The sequence below is a fragment of the Equus caballus genome, chromosome 21, assembly GCF_041296265.1.
Source record: "Equus caballus isolate H_3958 breed thoroughbred chromosome 21, TB-T2T, whole genome shotgun sequence".
NCBI lineage: Eukaryota > Metazoa > Chordata > Mammalia > Perissodactyla > Equidae > Equus > Equus caballus.
Window position 1 is genome coordinate 39,476,720 of NC_091704.1, and position 18,723 is coordinate 39,495,442.

General features: G+C 39.2%; 1 protein-coding gene across 1 annotated transcript in view; it reads left to right on the forward strand.

The window, feature by feature from the left end:
- OXCT1 (3-oxoacid CoA-transferase 1) overlaps positions 1-18,723 on the forward strand; it is a 129,219-nt gene that overhangs the window by 91,092 nt on the left and 19,404 nt on the right. The window contains 1 exon segment of the mRNA NM_001309306.1: positions 12,723-12,812. Coding sequence (NP_001296235.1) covers positions 12,723-12,812 — 90 coding nt within the window.

Sequence of the window (18,723 nt, forward strand, 5' to 3'; positions counted from 1 at the left end):
TGAAGATCAGTGGACTGCATTTGCTTGGATTTATTTCTGGGCTGTCTGCTCTGCTGGTTTATATGTCTGTTTTTATAGCAGTTTCATACTGTTTTAATTACTGTAGCTTTGTAACACATGTATATATATTTTTTTTTGTTGAGGTCATAATAGTTTATAACATTGTGAAATTTCAGTAATACTTTATGTGTCAGTCACCATCTAAATGTGCCCCCTCGCTTCTTATGCCCACCCCACAACCCTCCTCCCTTCTGGAAACCACTAAATTATTCTGTTTGTCTGTGTATTTGCTTGTATTCTACATATGAGTGAAATCATATGGTGTTTATCTTTCTCTGTCTGGCTCATTTCGCTTAACATAATACCCTCAATGTCCATCCATATTGATGTGAATGGGACGATTTTGTCTTTTTTTCATAGCAGAGCAGTTATTTCATGGTGTGTGTGTATGTGAGTGTGTGTGTATATATATATATATATACACTTCCTTATCCATTCATCAGTCATTGGGTGCGTGGGTTGCTTCCACTTCTTGGCTATAGTGAATAATACTGCAGTGAACATAGGGGTGCATAAGTCTCTTTGAATTGTTGATTCCAAGTTCTTTGGTATAAATCCCCAGCAGCAGGATACCTGGGTCATATGGTATTTCTATTTTTAATTTTTTGAGAAATCTACATGCTGTTTTCCATAGTGGCTGCACCAGTTTGCACTCTCACCAGCATTATATGAGGGTTCCCTTTTCTCCACACCCTCTGCAACATTTGTTATTTTTTGTCTTGGTGATTATAACCATTCTAACAGGTGTAAGGTGATATCTTAGTGTAGTTTTGGTTTGCATTTCCCCGATGATTAGTGTTGTTGAAAATCTTTTCTTGTGCCTAATGGCCATCTGTATATCTTCTTTGGAAAAATGTCTGTTCTATCCTCTGCCCATTTTTTGATCAAGTCATTTGTTTTGTTGTTGTTGAGTTGTGTAAGTTCTTTATATATTTTGGATCAACCCCTTCTTGGTTAAATGACTTGCAAATATTTTCTTCCATTTGGTGGTTGTCTTTTCATTTTGCTCCTGGTCTCCTTTGCTTTGCAGAAGCTCTTTAGTCTGATGAAGTCCCACTTGTTTATTTTTGCTTTTGTTTCCCTTGTCCAAGTAGACGTGGTATTTGAAAAGATCCTTCTCAGACCAATGTCAAAGAGTATACTCCCTATATTTTCTTCTAGGAGTTTTATGGTTTCAGATCTTACCTTCAAGTCTTTGATCCATTTTTGAGTTAATTTTTTTGTATGGTGAAAGATAATGGTCTACTTTCATTCTTTTGCATGTGGCTGTCCAGTTTCCCCAATACCATTTATTGAAGAGACTTTCCATTCTCCATTGTATGTTCTTGGCTCCTTTGTCCAAGGTTAGCTGTCTGTGGATGTGTGGTTTTATTTCTGGGCTCTCAACTCTGTTCCATTGATCTGTGTGTCTGTTTTTGTACTAGTATCGTGCTGTTTTGATTACTGTAGCTTTGTAGTATATTTTGAAATCAGGAAGTGTGATGCCTCCAGCTTTGTTCTTTCCCAAGATTGTTTTGACTATTCAGTGTCTTTTTTGATTCTATATAAATTTTAGGATTGTTTTAGCTACCTCTGTAAAAAAACTGCCACTGGGATTTTGATAAACATTGCTTTCACTCTGTAGATAACTTTGGGTATTCTAGACATCTTAACAATATTAAATCTTCAAATCCATGAACACAGGATGTCTTTCCATTTATTTGTGTCTTTAAAATTTTTTGTAAATTTTTTGTTGTTTTCAGTGTACAAGTCTACACTGAATCCGATTCACAGTACCACATTGCATTTAGTCGTCACATCTCCCTAGTCTTCTCTAACCTATGACAGTTTCTCAGTCTTTCCTTGTTTTTCATGACTTTGATAGTCTTGAAAAGTACTGGCCAGATGTCCTGTAGAATGTCCCCTAGTCTGTGTTTGTCTGATTTTTTTTTTTAATGATTACACTAGGGTTATGAGTTTTGAGAAAGAATACTCTAGAGGGTAAAGTATCTTTCTTTTCACATCATATTAGGAAGTATAGCATATCTGCATGACATCACTGTTGAAATTAACCTTTATCGTGTTATTAAGGTGATGTTTACGAGATTTGTTCACTATCAAGTTACTATGTTTCCCTTTCCCTACTTTATTCTTCAGAAGCACACCAATGGACTCAGCCCACTCTCAAAGGTCTCTTGGAGTGGGAGTATTATATATTATCTTCAGTTCTTCCAGGAAAAGATTTGTCTCTTCTCTCTCATTCATTTATTTATTCAGTCATTTGTTTATAGCAGTATGGACTTATGTATATTTTGTACTATGAGTTATAGTCCAACACCATGATATTTATTTTCATGCTCAAATTGTCCCAGCCATGGCCGTAGGGAGCTCTTTCTTCCATTCTTTTCATTTTTTGTCAAGTACTTCCTTCCCTTCTGTTACTACAAGATGTTCATCTTATATTTTTCTTGCCCCTAGAGTCAGCTGTTTCTCCAAGGAGTCCTGGTTTCTTTTATTTGAGAATGGTTTTGAAAGTAAGATGTGGTTGTTAGTGGTGCTTGTTGCTACTTGGATGTCATTGCTTCTAGGCCTCTCAGTGAGCAGAACTAAGTAATGTATACGTGCACACTAACCCACACTCATTCAGTTTTGAATAATAAAAATAAACAACTTTCCATTTTAGATCTTCTCACTGAGGTTAGAGGAAAAAAGTAATTCCTTCCTGGTTCACTATGTCTCAAGGTGATTATCAGGAGAACGTGTTTCCTTCTAAATAGTGGGATTAAAAAATGTCATTCTTGGGAATAAAAGACATACCTCAACTTAGGCTCCATATAAAATGGACTTGAAATAATCATTTTTTTTAACTCAAACGTTGATATTTAATACTGTTTTGCATGTATGTAACATCCATCTTTGGTGTTATGGACAAAGTTATTGAAACCATCAAGATCAGAAACTTATATCACTTTATGAAGTTTAGGAAGTTAAAACACCAGCATATCAAGAAGTGAGTTAAAGTTTATTTGTTTATATATGTTTCTAACTCTTCTGATCTTTCTTTGTATTTTACTTCAAAAGAGTGTCTTTTGTTTTTTCATTCTATTCTCAGTATTTTGATTTCTACATTACCAAAATCGTCACTCCCAATTTTTTTCACTTGTTTCTTTTCTCTAAAGACACTTAACTTTTCATTATTATTCCCAGCATCATCTCTCTCTTTTTTTTTTTTTTTTACCATCCAAGAGCTTGCGCAGGCCCAGTTGACTTGAAAGGATAAGAAGATAGAAATTAATGCTCTCTCAATTTGCCTTGTTATGTATCTTTCAAAAATATTAGCTTTAAGGCAAATTCCCCAAAGTAATTCTTTTAACCTGTTTTGGTGTTTGAAAAAGTTCCTCGTTTCCACCTCATTCTCCCTAGTGGAGGAGGAATTATTTTACCTTCTATGTGCTTTCAGTTCCAGGATCTTCAAAGGAGAAATTCTGTTTTTGATTTCTAAAATCATCTGATACCTGTGACGTTAGGACCCTCTTGAAGTGACATGGCTTCTGAGCATTCTGTGTTGGTGGGTCATTCTCACAAAGATAATGTGCATCTCCCTCCTGGGGCTCAGCCCTCATGTTGGTCCCAGGATCTGTATCACTGTGGGATGACATTGCCTCATGGTTCTGCTAGTCCTGAAAGTGGGGTATGCTTTCTCAGCTAACCAAAGGTGAGACCTGTCTTCACATGTGAGAGGCCCTGAGTCTCCATTGTACAGATTTGAATTTGCACAAGTGGAAAAAAGCTGAAAGACTCTTCAACAGTGACCGGAGCGTTATTAGTTCACCCTGAATGTTCACAGCTGTGAAGTCCCAGTAGGCACTTAGTAGTCATCAGCCGAATCTACAGAACATTTTGGGAAAAACAGAGTATTTGTTAATTTGGTGTAGAGTCAAAACGGTTTTCTGTTCTTCCACCTAACCCTCTAATACTTGTTTAATAGGACACCTACATTTAGCATACATAGCATGCTGTCTCACAATTGCTCTTAAGTGTGTGCTTTTTTTTGACTTCTAAATTATCTTCTACATTATTTTTAATCTTTGCTGCTGTGGATAAAAACACTGGTAATGATTTTTATGTATTCCTTAATAATGTTCTTTCGGTCACTGTGTCTCTCTGTGAAAATTCCATCTGGCTGTCAGAGACGGCAGTGCAATTACAATAAATCTGTAATTCTGCTCTTTAGAGCTTTGCTGACAGTGGGTGGAGGTGATGGAGCAAGTGTGCTTCTGCCCGTGGTTCTAGTTTTCACATCCTCCTCCTTCCCCCCAACCAACCCACACCCCGTTTGAGGAATCAGAAAATAAATTTTCTGAGAATGGCTGTTTCTTCTTTCCAAAAGAAATAGTAATAATTTCATATTCCATGTGAATGAGTTGTTGAGGGGGTTGATATATTTTAGTAATGCAGACACATAAAAATGATTAGTTGTTACCTTTCCATTTGTATTTTAGCTGTCATTTTTGTTGTGATTATCTAGGAATCTCCTAAAAATAATATAAGCCTTTAAAAAATTCTGTGTGATAGTAAATGGGATCTGTTTTCCTACCGTTAGAGCATGAGTTTGAAGCAGCCATATGGAATTCCTGTGTTTGTAGGTTGCACATGGCCACATGTGGGCAATTTCATGTGATTCTAACATATTTCTCTCAGTGACCTAATGGAAGGAAGAGGTTGTTAATGGAGAAAATAACTTATCCTTGGATTTTTAAGTATTATACTTATTCTATTTCTGGCTAATTTACAGGACTAGAAACTCCAATGCTTAGTTTTATTCAATAAATTCAATTAAATAACTTATTTATAATGTAATAATGCTTAATCATTTTAAATAAAAACAAATCTCCTTATATCCATCCCTATATCTTAAGCACTTGCTCACACTCTTTCCGTCATTGTCTTCTGTAGGAGGCCTGATAAAACAAAGTGAACTCACTTAGCCAGATTGTTTGATGTTTGTTTTCATCTCTGCAGAATTATGAATAGACTCTGTGAAGACTGAAACTACTACTTCAAAACAGAGCTAAGAATAGCACAGAGTTTTTCTCCTGTTGTCCATTTTGTTAATCCAGCAAATAGAGAGATCAGAATGTTAGTCTTTCTGACCTTGTACAAAGAAGTCAACCTATGCAAAGTGCCTCATTTATAACCAAAAGAAATTTAGTCAAACATCGATTGTACCTTAGGAAGAGAAAATACAAGTTTCATACTTATAACTATTCACTTAATAAATGCTGATTAATTTCCTATACAAAGATGGAGCTAATGACCTACCATCAATTTTATGTGCACTGGGATTTTTTTCTTAGAGTGATGAGGTTTCATGAGTGAACTATGGAGGCAATACTGAATGATATTTATACTTTTACAAAATGAGAGAATCAGTGTAGTTAATACTCTGGGACAGAACTCATTTTTGCTATTTGAAGTTAATTGATTTCTTTAGTGCACAGGCACTGATTAATCTGATTAGATGTGATCAGTCAGAACAGATGGTGGTGGCAGCTGGATAGGATCTTGGAGGCTGGCTATTATGTTTTAAGTTACTAGATGTGGGAAGAGGAGGTTGGTTAGAGAGACTATAGTGTTCATTTTGTGAGGAAGAATGTCAATTATAACCACCTGTGTGGCTTTGCCACTACCTGCCAGTGGAACATCAGCCCTGATCTTGATGCAGGTCACGTGGCAAATTCTAAAATGGGGAAAAGCAAGGATGCTGTGAGAGCACCCAAGAGAGGTCCTTAATCTAATCTTGTTGATGGGGTGGGACAGAGGTATGTGAACACTTCCTTAAAGAAGCGGTCATGATTTGATACATCAAGGGTGAGCTGGAGAGCTTGATAGAATGAGGATGGGACCTTAGGGTGTGGAGCCATATGCTGTGTACAAGCAACTCACTTCTGGAATAGAAATGGGAACAAAGGTGTGGGGAAATGAGGAGGATAGAGGCCAGGTTGCCACAGGCGTTTTTGTCAGACTGAGATGCTTGGACTTAACCCTGAAGCCCTGGGGAAGAGTGAAAGGTTTTAAGCAGAGGAATGACATAAGACGCTCATTTTACAGAGATCATTTTCATGAGAGGGACAAGGCTGGACATAGGGTGATTAGTAGCGATGTTGTTAAGACACTCTAGGGAGGAATCATAAGGATCTTAGGGAAAGAAAAGGTCAAGTTCAAGAAATATTGGGAATATTGGAGTTCTTAGTGTTTGAAACACAGATTGATTATACACAGATAATGAAGGAGAGGCAGAGATAAGGACTTTTCTGATTTGGACTTTGAGGTAGATGGTTGGCCACTAACTGAGATGGGAAATTAGTAGGTAGATGAGATTTGCCTTGATAAAGATGCTTAATTTAATTTGGACCATACTGAGCTGAGGCATGTGATAATTAATATAATATAGTAGAAGTTTTTATTTCTCACTCACATAGAACCAAATGAATATCCCTAAGTGGCAGGAAGCTCTCTTCTGTGCAGTAATGAGGGGATTAAGATTCTTTCCATCCCATGGCTCCACAATTTTCAACATGTAGTTTGCAGAAAGGGGAGGAACATGGAGCAATGTCCCTGAAAGGTTTTATGGTCCAGCCCTGGAAGTACTACATATTACTTTCACCCACTTTCCCTTGGCCAGAACTTATTCATGTAGCTAACCATATCTTCAAGGAAGGCTGGAAAATGTAGCCTAACTATCCTAAGAGGAAATGATTTTGGGAATCAGCTAACAGATTGTGCCACAGGGTGACTGGGAAGTGTTTGGATATTGAAGTCTGAAACTCAGAGGAAATATCTGAGCTGGAAATGTGGCTTTAGGAATCATCAGAGACAGGGTAAGTCGATATCATGAGAAGAGATGAAGTGCAGTCTTGGAGAACAAGTAGAACCAAGAGCAGGAGGCCAAGAACAGAACTTTTAAGTTGGCCAACACACAAAGGTGGTGTGGGGAGAAAGCATGCTAGCAAGGAGCCTGAGAGCCTCACGGTGGCAGATATTATACCATGGAAGCCCATGAGTGGAGAGTTTCAAGGAGTTGGTGGACAACAGTAAAATGTAATAGAAGGGTCCAGGAAGGTAGTGAAATAAACCCACAAAGTGTCTACTGAGTCAGTTGACTAAGTATTAGAGACCTGATCGAGTAGTTCTCACTTCAAGGGCATGGTCAAGACAGAAACCGGATTTCAGTGCGTTGAGGAATCAACAGGGAGGAGCTGTCGAGGGAGGAGGAGGGAGAAACTGGAGCCAGGGCGTAATTGATGAAACAAGGTCCCCGAGAGCACAGGAACCAGAGAGCTTGCTAAAATGAAATTTTGAGTTTATCCAAGTACTGCTTTTTGTTGTGCTTTTTCTTTTTATCCCATATTGTGATTGATAACTGATATTTGTTGTAAGCAATTCTGTTAACTTACTTAGCAATAGAGACTAGAATTATATTTCTAGTTCGGTATTGCTTGGTTTACGTGATCAAGTCACCTGTCCTGGGAAATACAATTCATCTTTGAAAGGAAAATCACATTTCTCTTGGTTTTGAATACAAAGTCTAACACAGAAAAGAGAAATATTCTGCTGTAACTTTGTTAGAACTTTGTTAAACTAAAGCAAATTGTAGATCTTTTATTTTCTTTAAAAAGAGGAGTTATAACGCGTCTCTTGTGTTTAAACACATGTGGTTATTAATGTTTCTCAGTTTCCCTCGCTCCTGCTCTTCACTCTGAGCGTGATTAGAGGCCCCTTTATTTCCCTAGAGCATTTTTTAATAATGAGGAAGTGAGACAGGAATAAAGAGGCTTGTATTTGGATTGAGGTGGGTACTTAATGTTCTGATGATTAATATTGAGCAACAAGCCCTAGTTTTATTAATAAATCGCTCCACAGTTGTCTCTCCCTTTTACTTCTGGTCAATTCACATTTTCTAGTGGAGCACATAGCATTTTTTAAAATGATTTTAAATTGTTTCTATATATTATAAGCTGTTTGTGTCTTAAGACCAGAATATTTAGAGCCATTACTATTTATGTACTAATGATAAAGATGATGGCAAGAATGATTTTTGGTATGTTTTATATTTTACTTTAAACAGCATTTTGCAGAATTGTTTAAATGTGTTCATTTTACCTTTTTCATAAAAACCTTAAAATGTCACCAAACGTGTTTAGAACTTAACTATTATTTCTTTGGGAGTGCATTTAATATTTGTACTTTGATACATTGAGGGTTTTTTAATGCTAATGCCTATTAACAGAATTTCTTGTACTTTCTTTACAATTCTCATATTAGAAAGTGGGATCAAAGTAAGTATTATATAAGTAAAATGTTGATTTTAGTTTCAGTCTATTTCTAGAAAAAAGCTAATCATGTACATCTTTTATTTCTAATTCGTATCTTGGTACCTGGTTTATAACGGATCCTGAATAAATATTGGTGAACTGAGGATAATACTTGAGTCAGTATCTTTTTAGAAAAGTTGTGTACCTGTGTCATAATAGAGCATGCAGCCTTTCTAGCTCATCTTATTGCAGTGTTCTTTGCATACTTGATATCAGGGTCAGGCCTTATCTGCAAAAAGATGGATTGGCTGTGAAATGAGTATCCAGCAGTCAACTCTCCGTTATGCTAGCCAGAACTCCTTTCAGAACGAAAGTTGCACCATTCGAGAACTGTATGGGGCCGGCCTGGTGGCGCAGTGGTTAAGTTTGCATGTTCCGCTTCGGCGGCCTGGGGTTCACTTGTTCAGATCCCGGGTGTGGACATGGCACTGCTTGGCAAGCCATGCTGTGGCAGGCATCCCACGTATAAAGTAGAGGAGGATGGGCACGGATGTTAGCTCAGGGCCAGTCTTCCTCAGCAAAAAGAGGAGGGTTGGCAGCAGTTAGCTCAGGGCTAATCTTTCCAAAAAAAAAAACAACAAAAAAAGAGAAATGTATGTTTGCTGATGAGATTTTAAAGAAAGCCACACTTTTTATCACCCTGGCCCAGTGCTTCAATTATACCCAGAATCTCTTCTTTATTATAAGCCTATTTTTCTCAAACTATCAATTTTCCTCTTGTGATTTATTTAAAGGTGTATCTTTAGCTCCTTAACCTCTCTGTTTTATCCACTCCTTGTTTTGTATGTTAAATAGAATGTGGGATTTGTGGCAGGAGATGAAGATGAGGGTGAGGTCGGTTTCTCATCTCTGTAAAATGTCAAGCAGTGTGTTAGACATTTGAGTAGAGGTGAATCAGAGTGCCTGGCACAGCATCTGACATTGTCACTTCCCTTGAGGAACAATAGTAAAACGTCCCCTAAGGAGGCTTGCTCAGGTCCCCCCTCTGTTGTGCAGCTATAACAGTTAGTTCTAATTCTACACTGAATTCTCACCCTTCTGTAGAACTCGTGTGAGCACCAAATCATTATATTAGTCACACAAGCTGCTGTAACAAAAAGCTTCCCAATTTCAGTGGCTTAGCACCCTGTATGCTTATTTTGCACTCATGTTGAACAATGCAATGTGGTTCCATGGACTGGGCTCTGCTACGCACGGTCATTTAAGGACCCAGGCTAAGGGAAGTTCAGCCATCTTCCAAGGTCACCTTAGATGTCAGCGTCCAGATGGCAGAAGGTGAAAACACATGAAGGGTTGCATATGAGAAGTTTTTATGGGCCCGAGCCTGGAAATCACAAATATCACCTCTCTCTCTTCTATTGTGTGGAGCTCAGGCACATGGCCACCCCTAACTTCAGTGGAGAATTGGGTCCTGCAAGTAGTTGGGTCCCAAAAGAGTGCCTACTAAGCTGGGTTGAAGGATGGTGATGAATTTCTCACTTGCATCAGAGTGTATGTCTTATACAACTTTTATTTTTTTTTCTGCTGGTATAGATAGAATAATTTTTTTTTATTAATTCATTCTGATTCAGAAATCATTGGGAATTGAAATGGAGGAAAACATTTTATTTTCTTTTTCCAATACAATGAACATACTGAAAAAAATAGGAAAACCAAGGGGCCGGCCCTGTGGCCTAGTGGTTAAGTTCATCTCACTCTGTTTTGTGGTCTGGGTTCAGTTCCTGGGCATAGACCTACACTACTTGTCAGCAGCCATGCTGTGGAAGTGACCCACGTACAAAATAGAGGAAGATTGGCAACAGATGTTAGTTCAGGGTGATGAATTTCCTCAGGAAAAAAAAAAGAAAAGAAAAGCACAAAACCAAATATTTGAAGGCTTTCCTGTTAACCTGCCAGAAATGCTTTCTCTTAGGAGATCCTGCTGTTCTCTTTCCCATCTTGCAGACTACTTTTGTGAAACACTCCTCTGTGAAATTCCCATGGGCCTCTTCCTCCTATCCCTGCTTCCCCAGGCACCATTAGCAGTTGCATCCACAGTGCTCTGCTAGAACTTGACCAATGTTAGTTTAATCCATTCATCCACTCACTCACCCAAACACCTATAATGCAAAAAAAAAAAAAAAAAAAAAAGGATGAGGGAAAAGGTTGAAATTCACTGTGGTAGATTACATGCTGAGTGGTCCACAGGGACACAGGGAATGGACATTTTGCTCTGCCTTGGGCATGAGGGATTGGTAGGATATGCTTCTTTTAAGGGCAGGAACTTTGGTCCAAGTCTCTCTAATTACTCATGAATACTTTCCCTCCCCCAGATGTTGAAGTTTATGAGGAAAAGAAGCCTGTTTTGATAACCTCTAGTCCCAGCAGCCAGTACAATGCCAGCCTCATACCTAACACTCAGTAAACTGAATTGACTGAAAGGATATAAGTCAATCAATTTATAAACTTTATTTACTATATGATTTTCTATACATTATCCGATACCTTCCTTGTAACAGCTCTGTGAAAGGGCAGATATTGTTAGTCCTGGTCTGTAGATAATGAACCCAAATTCAGAGAGATTTGGTGTTTTGCCAGTGTCATACAATGGGTTAATAGAATAGCTCTGAGAGGTTCTGCACCTAATCTTGTGTGTTTTTCACTCCTGGAAACAAATATTTAAGTCTCAAAACAGTGCTTTGAAATTTGAGGCATGTGCTTTAAGGAGAAGACATCAGACCCCTTGAATCTCTTTGAGTGATGAAGGCTTTTCATTTACATTGAGTCAAGCAGGAATGTTCTTTTTAACAGCAACAAAGAGAAGAGCCTCCCACCATGTTTTATAGCTCTTTATGTGCCAGCACAGTGTTTTGTACCCAGTAGGTGCTCTATAAATGTTTCTTAAATAATTGACAGTGATTTAAAAATCTGTAAATCAGATTTGCCTAACTTGGACAAGCTTCCCATATGAGGCTGCCAGCAGCTTTTGCCTGTAATCATTGTGTCACAGGGGACAAAATTCGTGTGTGGTATATTCTAATTCAAGGAATTTTTTTAATTCAAGGAATTTTTAACACACTAGCTTCATTTCTGGTGTCCTTTGGCTTCTTCGTTCTTCTAGCGCTTACGCCCTTGGAGTCTGCCCAAGGACACTATCTGTGAAAGCTGAGGCTGCCCGGAGGTTCTTAGCACAGCAGGTTGAGGTGTTTTGGAATGGACTTGCTTTAGTGTCTTTTGATGCTTTAAAAATCTCAAACTTCCTTTGTGATAGAGTTTTTGATAGACATTCATTGCTTCCATCTCTGGCTTGTCCATATTTTGTACCGTAAAGGTACGGATTTGAGTCTGTGTTTTAAAGCCAGATGTGGGTGCATTGCCTAATCTCTTTATAGCTATGCAATTATAGGAAAGGGGCCAAGAGCCCTGCTAGAATTCACTGTCAAATCAGCAAGAGGACTTGGATTAAAAAATAAAATTTTAAGGAGGTTTAAATGTTAGACAACATTTCTCTTCAATATACTTGAGTAAGAGTTTATTTCATCATCTCTGGAAACATTTGCTTTTTCCAAAACTCTGTAACCAAGAGACAGAATAGACAGTGGAAATTATTCAGAGTGTGTGGCACATAGAAGGTGGTTGGTAAATGTTTAATGAATGAGGAGATGGACAGATGAACAAAAATAGAATGAGAATGGTGAAAGGATCCTGAACTCAGCTTCTGTTTTCTGTTTTCGCTTAATAGGAATATATTTTTCATTTTGTTTTGGTTTGTTTTTCTAAAAGCAAGATAAATGCCAAATTTTAGAAAGACAGACCCACCTTTCATATTAATCATTACCAGGGAAACACCATTAGTGCCTCAGCCTATTACCTAATGGCATTTTAATCTGCAGGAATTCCAAGAGAGTGCTTTAGAAAGTGTCTGTAATTGAAGACTCAGCGGTGCCTATTATGTGTTTAAAAAGAAAGAAATCGATGTCAGGGGCATGTGGATTTCAATCTCATGTTATTGTAATAATATTAATGTGCCAGAACTTTGGAAAAGTTCTTAAGATTTTTCTTATGCACTGTTTGTCTTATTGCTAACGTATCATCAGCAAAATAACGTTAGCCACCCTTGTTAAAAGTGGTATCATAATATTTATCCTTCAACCATAGAAGAACAGAATATTAAGGTTGTAAACCTTCAAGTACTAAGCAATGAAGATGAGTGATTTTTTTTTCTCACTAATTATTACAATGGCTTATTACGAGTTAATTGTGTTCTGCCACATACTAAAGAAGTGAAAGATGGAGACTCACTTCTTATGTTCTGGTTCTGTTTTACAGGGGAAGATGGTGAAAGGAATGGGAGGTGCTATGGATCTCGTGTCAAGTGCCAGAACCAAAGTGGTGGTCACCATGGAGCATTCTGCAAAGGTAACGTGTGCTGCTGTTGGAAATACACAATACGCCAAAATCCTGTAAACCAGGTCATGCGACCGTGGTTTTTATTGTTTTCTCTGGCTTATTCAAGTTGATAGCATTTATATTTTAGAGAGAAAGTTTATAAATAAAGGCAGTTATTTATTATCATTCAGCTAAATGGTTGGTTAACTTTGAATGAAGCAAACATCAGGATGTTCTTTGATTATTTGCTTCATAGACTCTTTAAATGTAAAATGTGTAATGTCTTGAAAAGCAGTGAAAAGATGTCAGGGCAGATGTGTCGATTCAGGTTTATAGATGATTATAGTGGTTACTATCTGTGTGCAAAATGAAAAACACAATAGACTATGAGTTTTTAATACCAGTTATTTTCAAATGAACAGTATGGCCTCTTACCAAGGCTGTGAGGTGCCATTTTGAGAACATGTTAGAAAATGGTGGACTTGGTGGTAGCAAGTGTCCTTATTCTGAAAGGTATTATACTTTTATTTTGATAAATCATCAAATATTTATTGAGTACCTCTTATGTGCTACACACTGCTAAGATTTGGCAGTGACCAAAATTAGACAAAAATCATTGACCTCATGGAGCTTGTATTTAATAATAATGATGATGATGGTGATGATATCATCATCCTACAATAATGACAGCTTCCATTTATTGAGTTACTGTGTGCCAACAGTTCACTAAGTGCTCTGTATGTGTTTGTGTATACAAGCCGATGAACTTGATATAGGTATTTTTTATGGTTCCAGAAACAAAGCTTCAGAGAGGTTCACTAAATTGCCTGAGGTCACCTAACTGCTGGAACTGAGATGAGACCTGGGTGTCTCTGACTCCAAACCCCACTCTTCTAACTGCAGAGCTATCAGTATAACTTTCTTTCTTGTTTCCAGCTCAGTGTCTTTGAACCAACTGAGCTTAACTGCCTCCTTGACCTGACTCCGTGGGCTTCTGATGATTTGCAAAGTTGATCTGGGGTGGTACCCACTTCCTTTTCTATGTCCTTTGTTCATTCTCCTTCCTTCTTTTTAATTCTTAGTTTTAAAACAAAATCTACCCCTTCCCACCTTGAGACCTGCTACTTTGAGTGGAAGTGGTAGCTCGTTCGTCCTGTGTTCATCGAGTGATGCAGCATCACTAAACTGTGGGGGTATATGGAGCTGAGAGATTTGCATCTGACTTGCTTCCCATGGGAGGGTTCTGTTACAGAGTGATGTGTGCCATGAAATGGTTTTGTTGTGAAAACTGTAATAAATATGAAATTATCATAAATTGTTTTGTAAACAGTGGAAAGTGAGCAGTGGAGCATAAGCATGGAACAATAGAAATGAAACCAACACAGGTGACTTCTGAGAGATATCTTGCAAAAGCATCCAGAATACTTCATTCCAGAGGCGAAAGCATGCCAAGCATGCAAATCAAATCCAATGTTTTTCCAGAACATAATGTCTGTTTGGAGAAACCTCTTTCCGACTTTCCTTTTGTTGTTACTTTAATGTTGATGCGTTTACTGAAGTCCAACTTATTTCAGATTATTTTTGTGCATTCATTTTCAAAATATTAGGCCTGTATTTAGCAAATTCTCTTTTTTTTTCCCCCAAAGTCTTTTCTTTCTTCTCAGCTGGAATTTCTGATAGAGGGAAATAAATGGTGCTTTGAACCTCTGATTAAAAATCCCTTATGAAAGCTTTTTATGGAAGCAAGATAATATTTTTACCTTTCTTCTTTTTTTTCTCTCAGTGGGGCCATTGGCATTGAGTTTTAGACCAAGCTGGAGTTAGGTATTTTTCCCTAGATAGTTTCATTTGAATAAACTAACAAAAGATATTTTTGTGATTAAAATAATAATAGCGATTTGTTCACACTTAATAGTTACATAACCTTGAAAACTGACCAACAGAAGTTTCTCTTCTTGCTGCCTTCACCTTTTACCTGTGGTCCCACAATGGGTGGTTGCCGCTATGTATTGCTACTGGCCCAGCTCAAGGGAACACGCGGACCTCGCCACTTCTTTCCTGCATCGTTTGCTCTGGCTGAAAGTTGGTAGAGGGTGGAAAGGAGATAGAGAAGGGAGGTTTTTCACTCCTGGTAGCCTCTCCAGTTAATGATCTGTTCTTTTAGACACGCCCGGTAACTTCTGCCTTAATGATGAAGTGAACAGCCTGGGGGACGCATCTCTAAGGTTGTGAGACACGAGAGTGAAAAGTTGGCAGCGAAGGCTTAAAACCTGATCAAAGAAATAGAGTCTTGTCTTCTTGTGCTGCTAATTTTTTTTCTGTAAGTGGGTGGAGCTGTCAACTGGTTTTCAGGTGGAACTTTCTTTTTGCTCCTTTTCCTCGTTGATAGGGTGACAGATGCAAGTTGCTATCAATACAGCATTACCTGACTTTTAAACGCATGCTTTTTTGTTAGTTTTAATAAGACTCTTTCCTCACAAGCCTCTGCAGCCAGCCAGCAGCTTCCGGAATTTGAAATCTGGCTGACTCTTAGTGCTGTTCTGGGCTAACCATCATAATGTTTCCCCTGCCTTAAAACTACCTCTGGAGACGTGCGGCAGGCACTGGTGTCAAAGTGGCATTGTAGCATGATTGTCCTTTAGCTCAGGCATAAATGTTGTCATTTAAGCTCAGGGTTGAGCTTGCAGATTGTTCCAGGCGTCATCGTGAAGTAGGCACAGTTTTTGGGGTCCAGCCACCCTCTTTCTTAAGCTTCTTTTCGTGTCTTGATGTCCTTCTTCTGCCCTCTAAAATTTGGAAGAAAACGAAAGAAAGGAGTCACAGTTTGAGTCCTTCCTAGGTGCAAGGCCCTGTGTGTCGCACTGCACATACTGAATTTCATTAACCTCTCAGGGACCCTCTGCAGTAAGACTGGGATATAGGCAGAAAAGAAAACTGTCCAGGTAAGTGGCAGATCTCGGAGTTTCAGTTTGGTGCAGCCTGTGTTCATCAGACCATACCATACCACATCCTCACCAGAGCTACCTTCTGCGCCAGCATCCCTGCCTCCTCTGCCCTTTTCTGGAAGCTTCAGCTTTCAGAATTACCTCTTTCTCTTTTTTTATTTTTCCTGGTCAAAGCTCTCCTTGCTTTGGTGAGCTAGATATCAGCAAAATACTTAAAAGAAAATGATCTGAGAATCTAATTGTGCCCCTTGCTACCCATCTCTCCTTCTTCCCTTTTGTATTAGAATCCTCCAGGTTTTATCTGGGCACACAGTAGCCCGATGGCAGACCATATTTCCCAGACTTGCTTGCATTTAGATGCATCTGTGCAACCAAGTTTGAGTCAATGGGATTTGAGCATTTGCTATGTGTGTAATTTCTGATCCATGTCCTTAAAGGTAAAACTGATTTCATTGGCCTTTCTTTGTCCCCCTCCAGCAATCTGAGAAGGGCCTTAACTGTAGCAACAGCCTTGGACCCAAAGCTGTAAACATAGGCTTACAGAGCTGCTGCACCAACCCAGACCTCTGGGTGCCCTGTCCCCTTCTTTATGGGTGCCTGCCAGGACTCCTCATAACTCCATCCTAGGCCCTCTGCCCTTCTCACCCTCAGTAACTTTCTTGGATGCTATCTAAATTTTTGGCACCAACTATTATTTTTCACTCAGTGACCCCCTAATCCTTATTTCCGCTCTGGAATTCTCTGATGAGCTCTAGAACTGTGTTTCTTTCTTATCAGACAACTTTACAACTCCACCTGGTTGTTCCACAGCCACCTCAACTGCAACACATATATAAGTGAAATCATTTCCCCTGAAAATCTGCTTCCATGTGCTTAGCCCAAGTAGGGTAGTGATGATCTCCCAGCCCCCATCTGGAAAGGCACCCAGGGTGCTTTCTGCTCCCACCCCTATACCAAGCACTGTGAATACTGTGTCCACAATACCCCTGTGATCTGCTCCCTCCTGTGCATTTCTACTCTCCTTGTTTAGGTCCTTGTCACATCTGCTTGGATGACTCTTGCTGTGTCCCCAAAAGTCCCCTTGCTGCCAGACTAACCCTCCTTCCTGGTAATCAGGCACACCACTGCCAGAGTGGCTGGTCTATAGCTGGATCGTGTTAAGCCCACACTGCTCGGTTCACTTTAGCCCACTGACCTTTTGTCATCAGCTTCCCAGCCGCCTCCCTCATCCTTGCTCCCGGGGATTCAGTTCTGCTAGGATCTTCACAAATGCGTCATGTCATTTCCTGTTCTTGGGTGGTTTCCACATTCTGTCCCCTTTCCCTTTTTATCTGGCTCATTCCTACCTCTATACAATCATATAGAAATGAACCAACATTTTACAAGTTTGCTGGCTTAGTGCCTTCCATCCTCTAGATAACATGAATAATCAAATGAATATCCTTTGATGCTTTGTCTTGAAGTTTGGTAGAATTGCCTTACATGAGTACGTTAATTTACTTGTTTATGCAGGCATCAAATATTTATTGAGGACAGACTATGTGCTAGGCACTATGATAAGGTCTGAGGAAATAAGAAATGGAAAGATATGGTCCTACCTTTAGGCAGCTCAGTCTCGTGGGGTTAGAGTCCTAGAAATCAATAATTAAAAAAGAAGAATGTACAAAGTAGAGGGCGCAGAGTCCAGCACCCATTTCCGTTGTGGGGTTCCTATGGGATGTAGCATTTTCGTGGAGACCTGAAGGATGAGGCAGAGTCTAACAGGGACTAGAGCATTGCAGGTTAAGGGGATGGGCCCTGGGGTGAAGGAGGGCAGTGCGTGTTGAGGGATTTACAATTAGATCCCTGTTGTCAGAGAGCAAAGGGAGAAGAGTTGGGTAGAAATGCACGCGTGCAGGCACACACACACACGGTCTGCACTCTACACAGTGGCCAGGGTGATTTTTTAAAATATAAATCAGATCATATCACTTCTTCCTTGGCTCAGAAACCCTCCTTGGCTTCCCGTCTCACTTCGATTCGAGTTCGAACTTCTTACTGTTGTCTCTCAGGCCCTCCATCATTTGTGGACTCCAACCTTGCTACCTCTCTGATTTCGTCTACTATCATTTTTCCTCTCACCCAATGAGCTCCCCAGCTGTACTCTCTTCCTGTAAGCTTCTGGAGTATTCCAAGTACCCTCCTGCCTCAGGGCCTTTGCACTTGTTATTCCCTATGCCTGGAATGGTCTGCCTCACATTTCTGTGTGGGTTGCTCCCTGAGTCCACTCAGGTCTCTGATCAAAATACCAGAGAAGCTTTCCCTGACTATTATATGGAGCAGAAGTCCCCTCTCTTCTGGTGACCCTTCATTCCCATTTGTCACTAGAATTTATGTTCCCTGAGGGCAGGGGCTCTATCTATCATAATAACTGAAGAGAATCACGCGTGGTGCACAGTAGGACTCAATAAACACTTGTTGCATTGATTAATTCTTCAAATAATAATGATACTTTGAGCATACAGTGTAGAGCACTTTTAACTTTTTCCAAGCAGTTACATGTTTACCACATCCATTTGATCATTACAATACTCTTGTGCGATAGGTCTTATTGTTTCCCTTCCAAAAACACACAAACCAAATTCCATGGAGGTTAAAGATTCTGATAAAAGTCAAGTCGAAAATGAAGAGAGAAAGCGAGCCGAGAATCCATGTGCCCTGCCTCTGGGCCTCCATTTTCTTTTACTAACTTTTCTGTCTGGCGAGTCCCGTCACCACTAACAATATAAAGGAGAGTGTTTTGTTCTCAGTATTTTGTACTGGAAATGTGTCCTCAGGGTATAACTTCCAGAGCAGAAAAGCAAACAAATTCAGTCATAGTTGTCATTTATTGGAAACAAGCAGAGCTCGGGTAAGTATTTTAGAGAACATAAATGAGAGCTCTATTACTAAAATCTGTTTGGATTTTATTTTTATTACAGTAGGAGGTCTGGATGCTGAAGGGATAAAAAGAATCA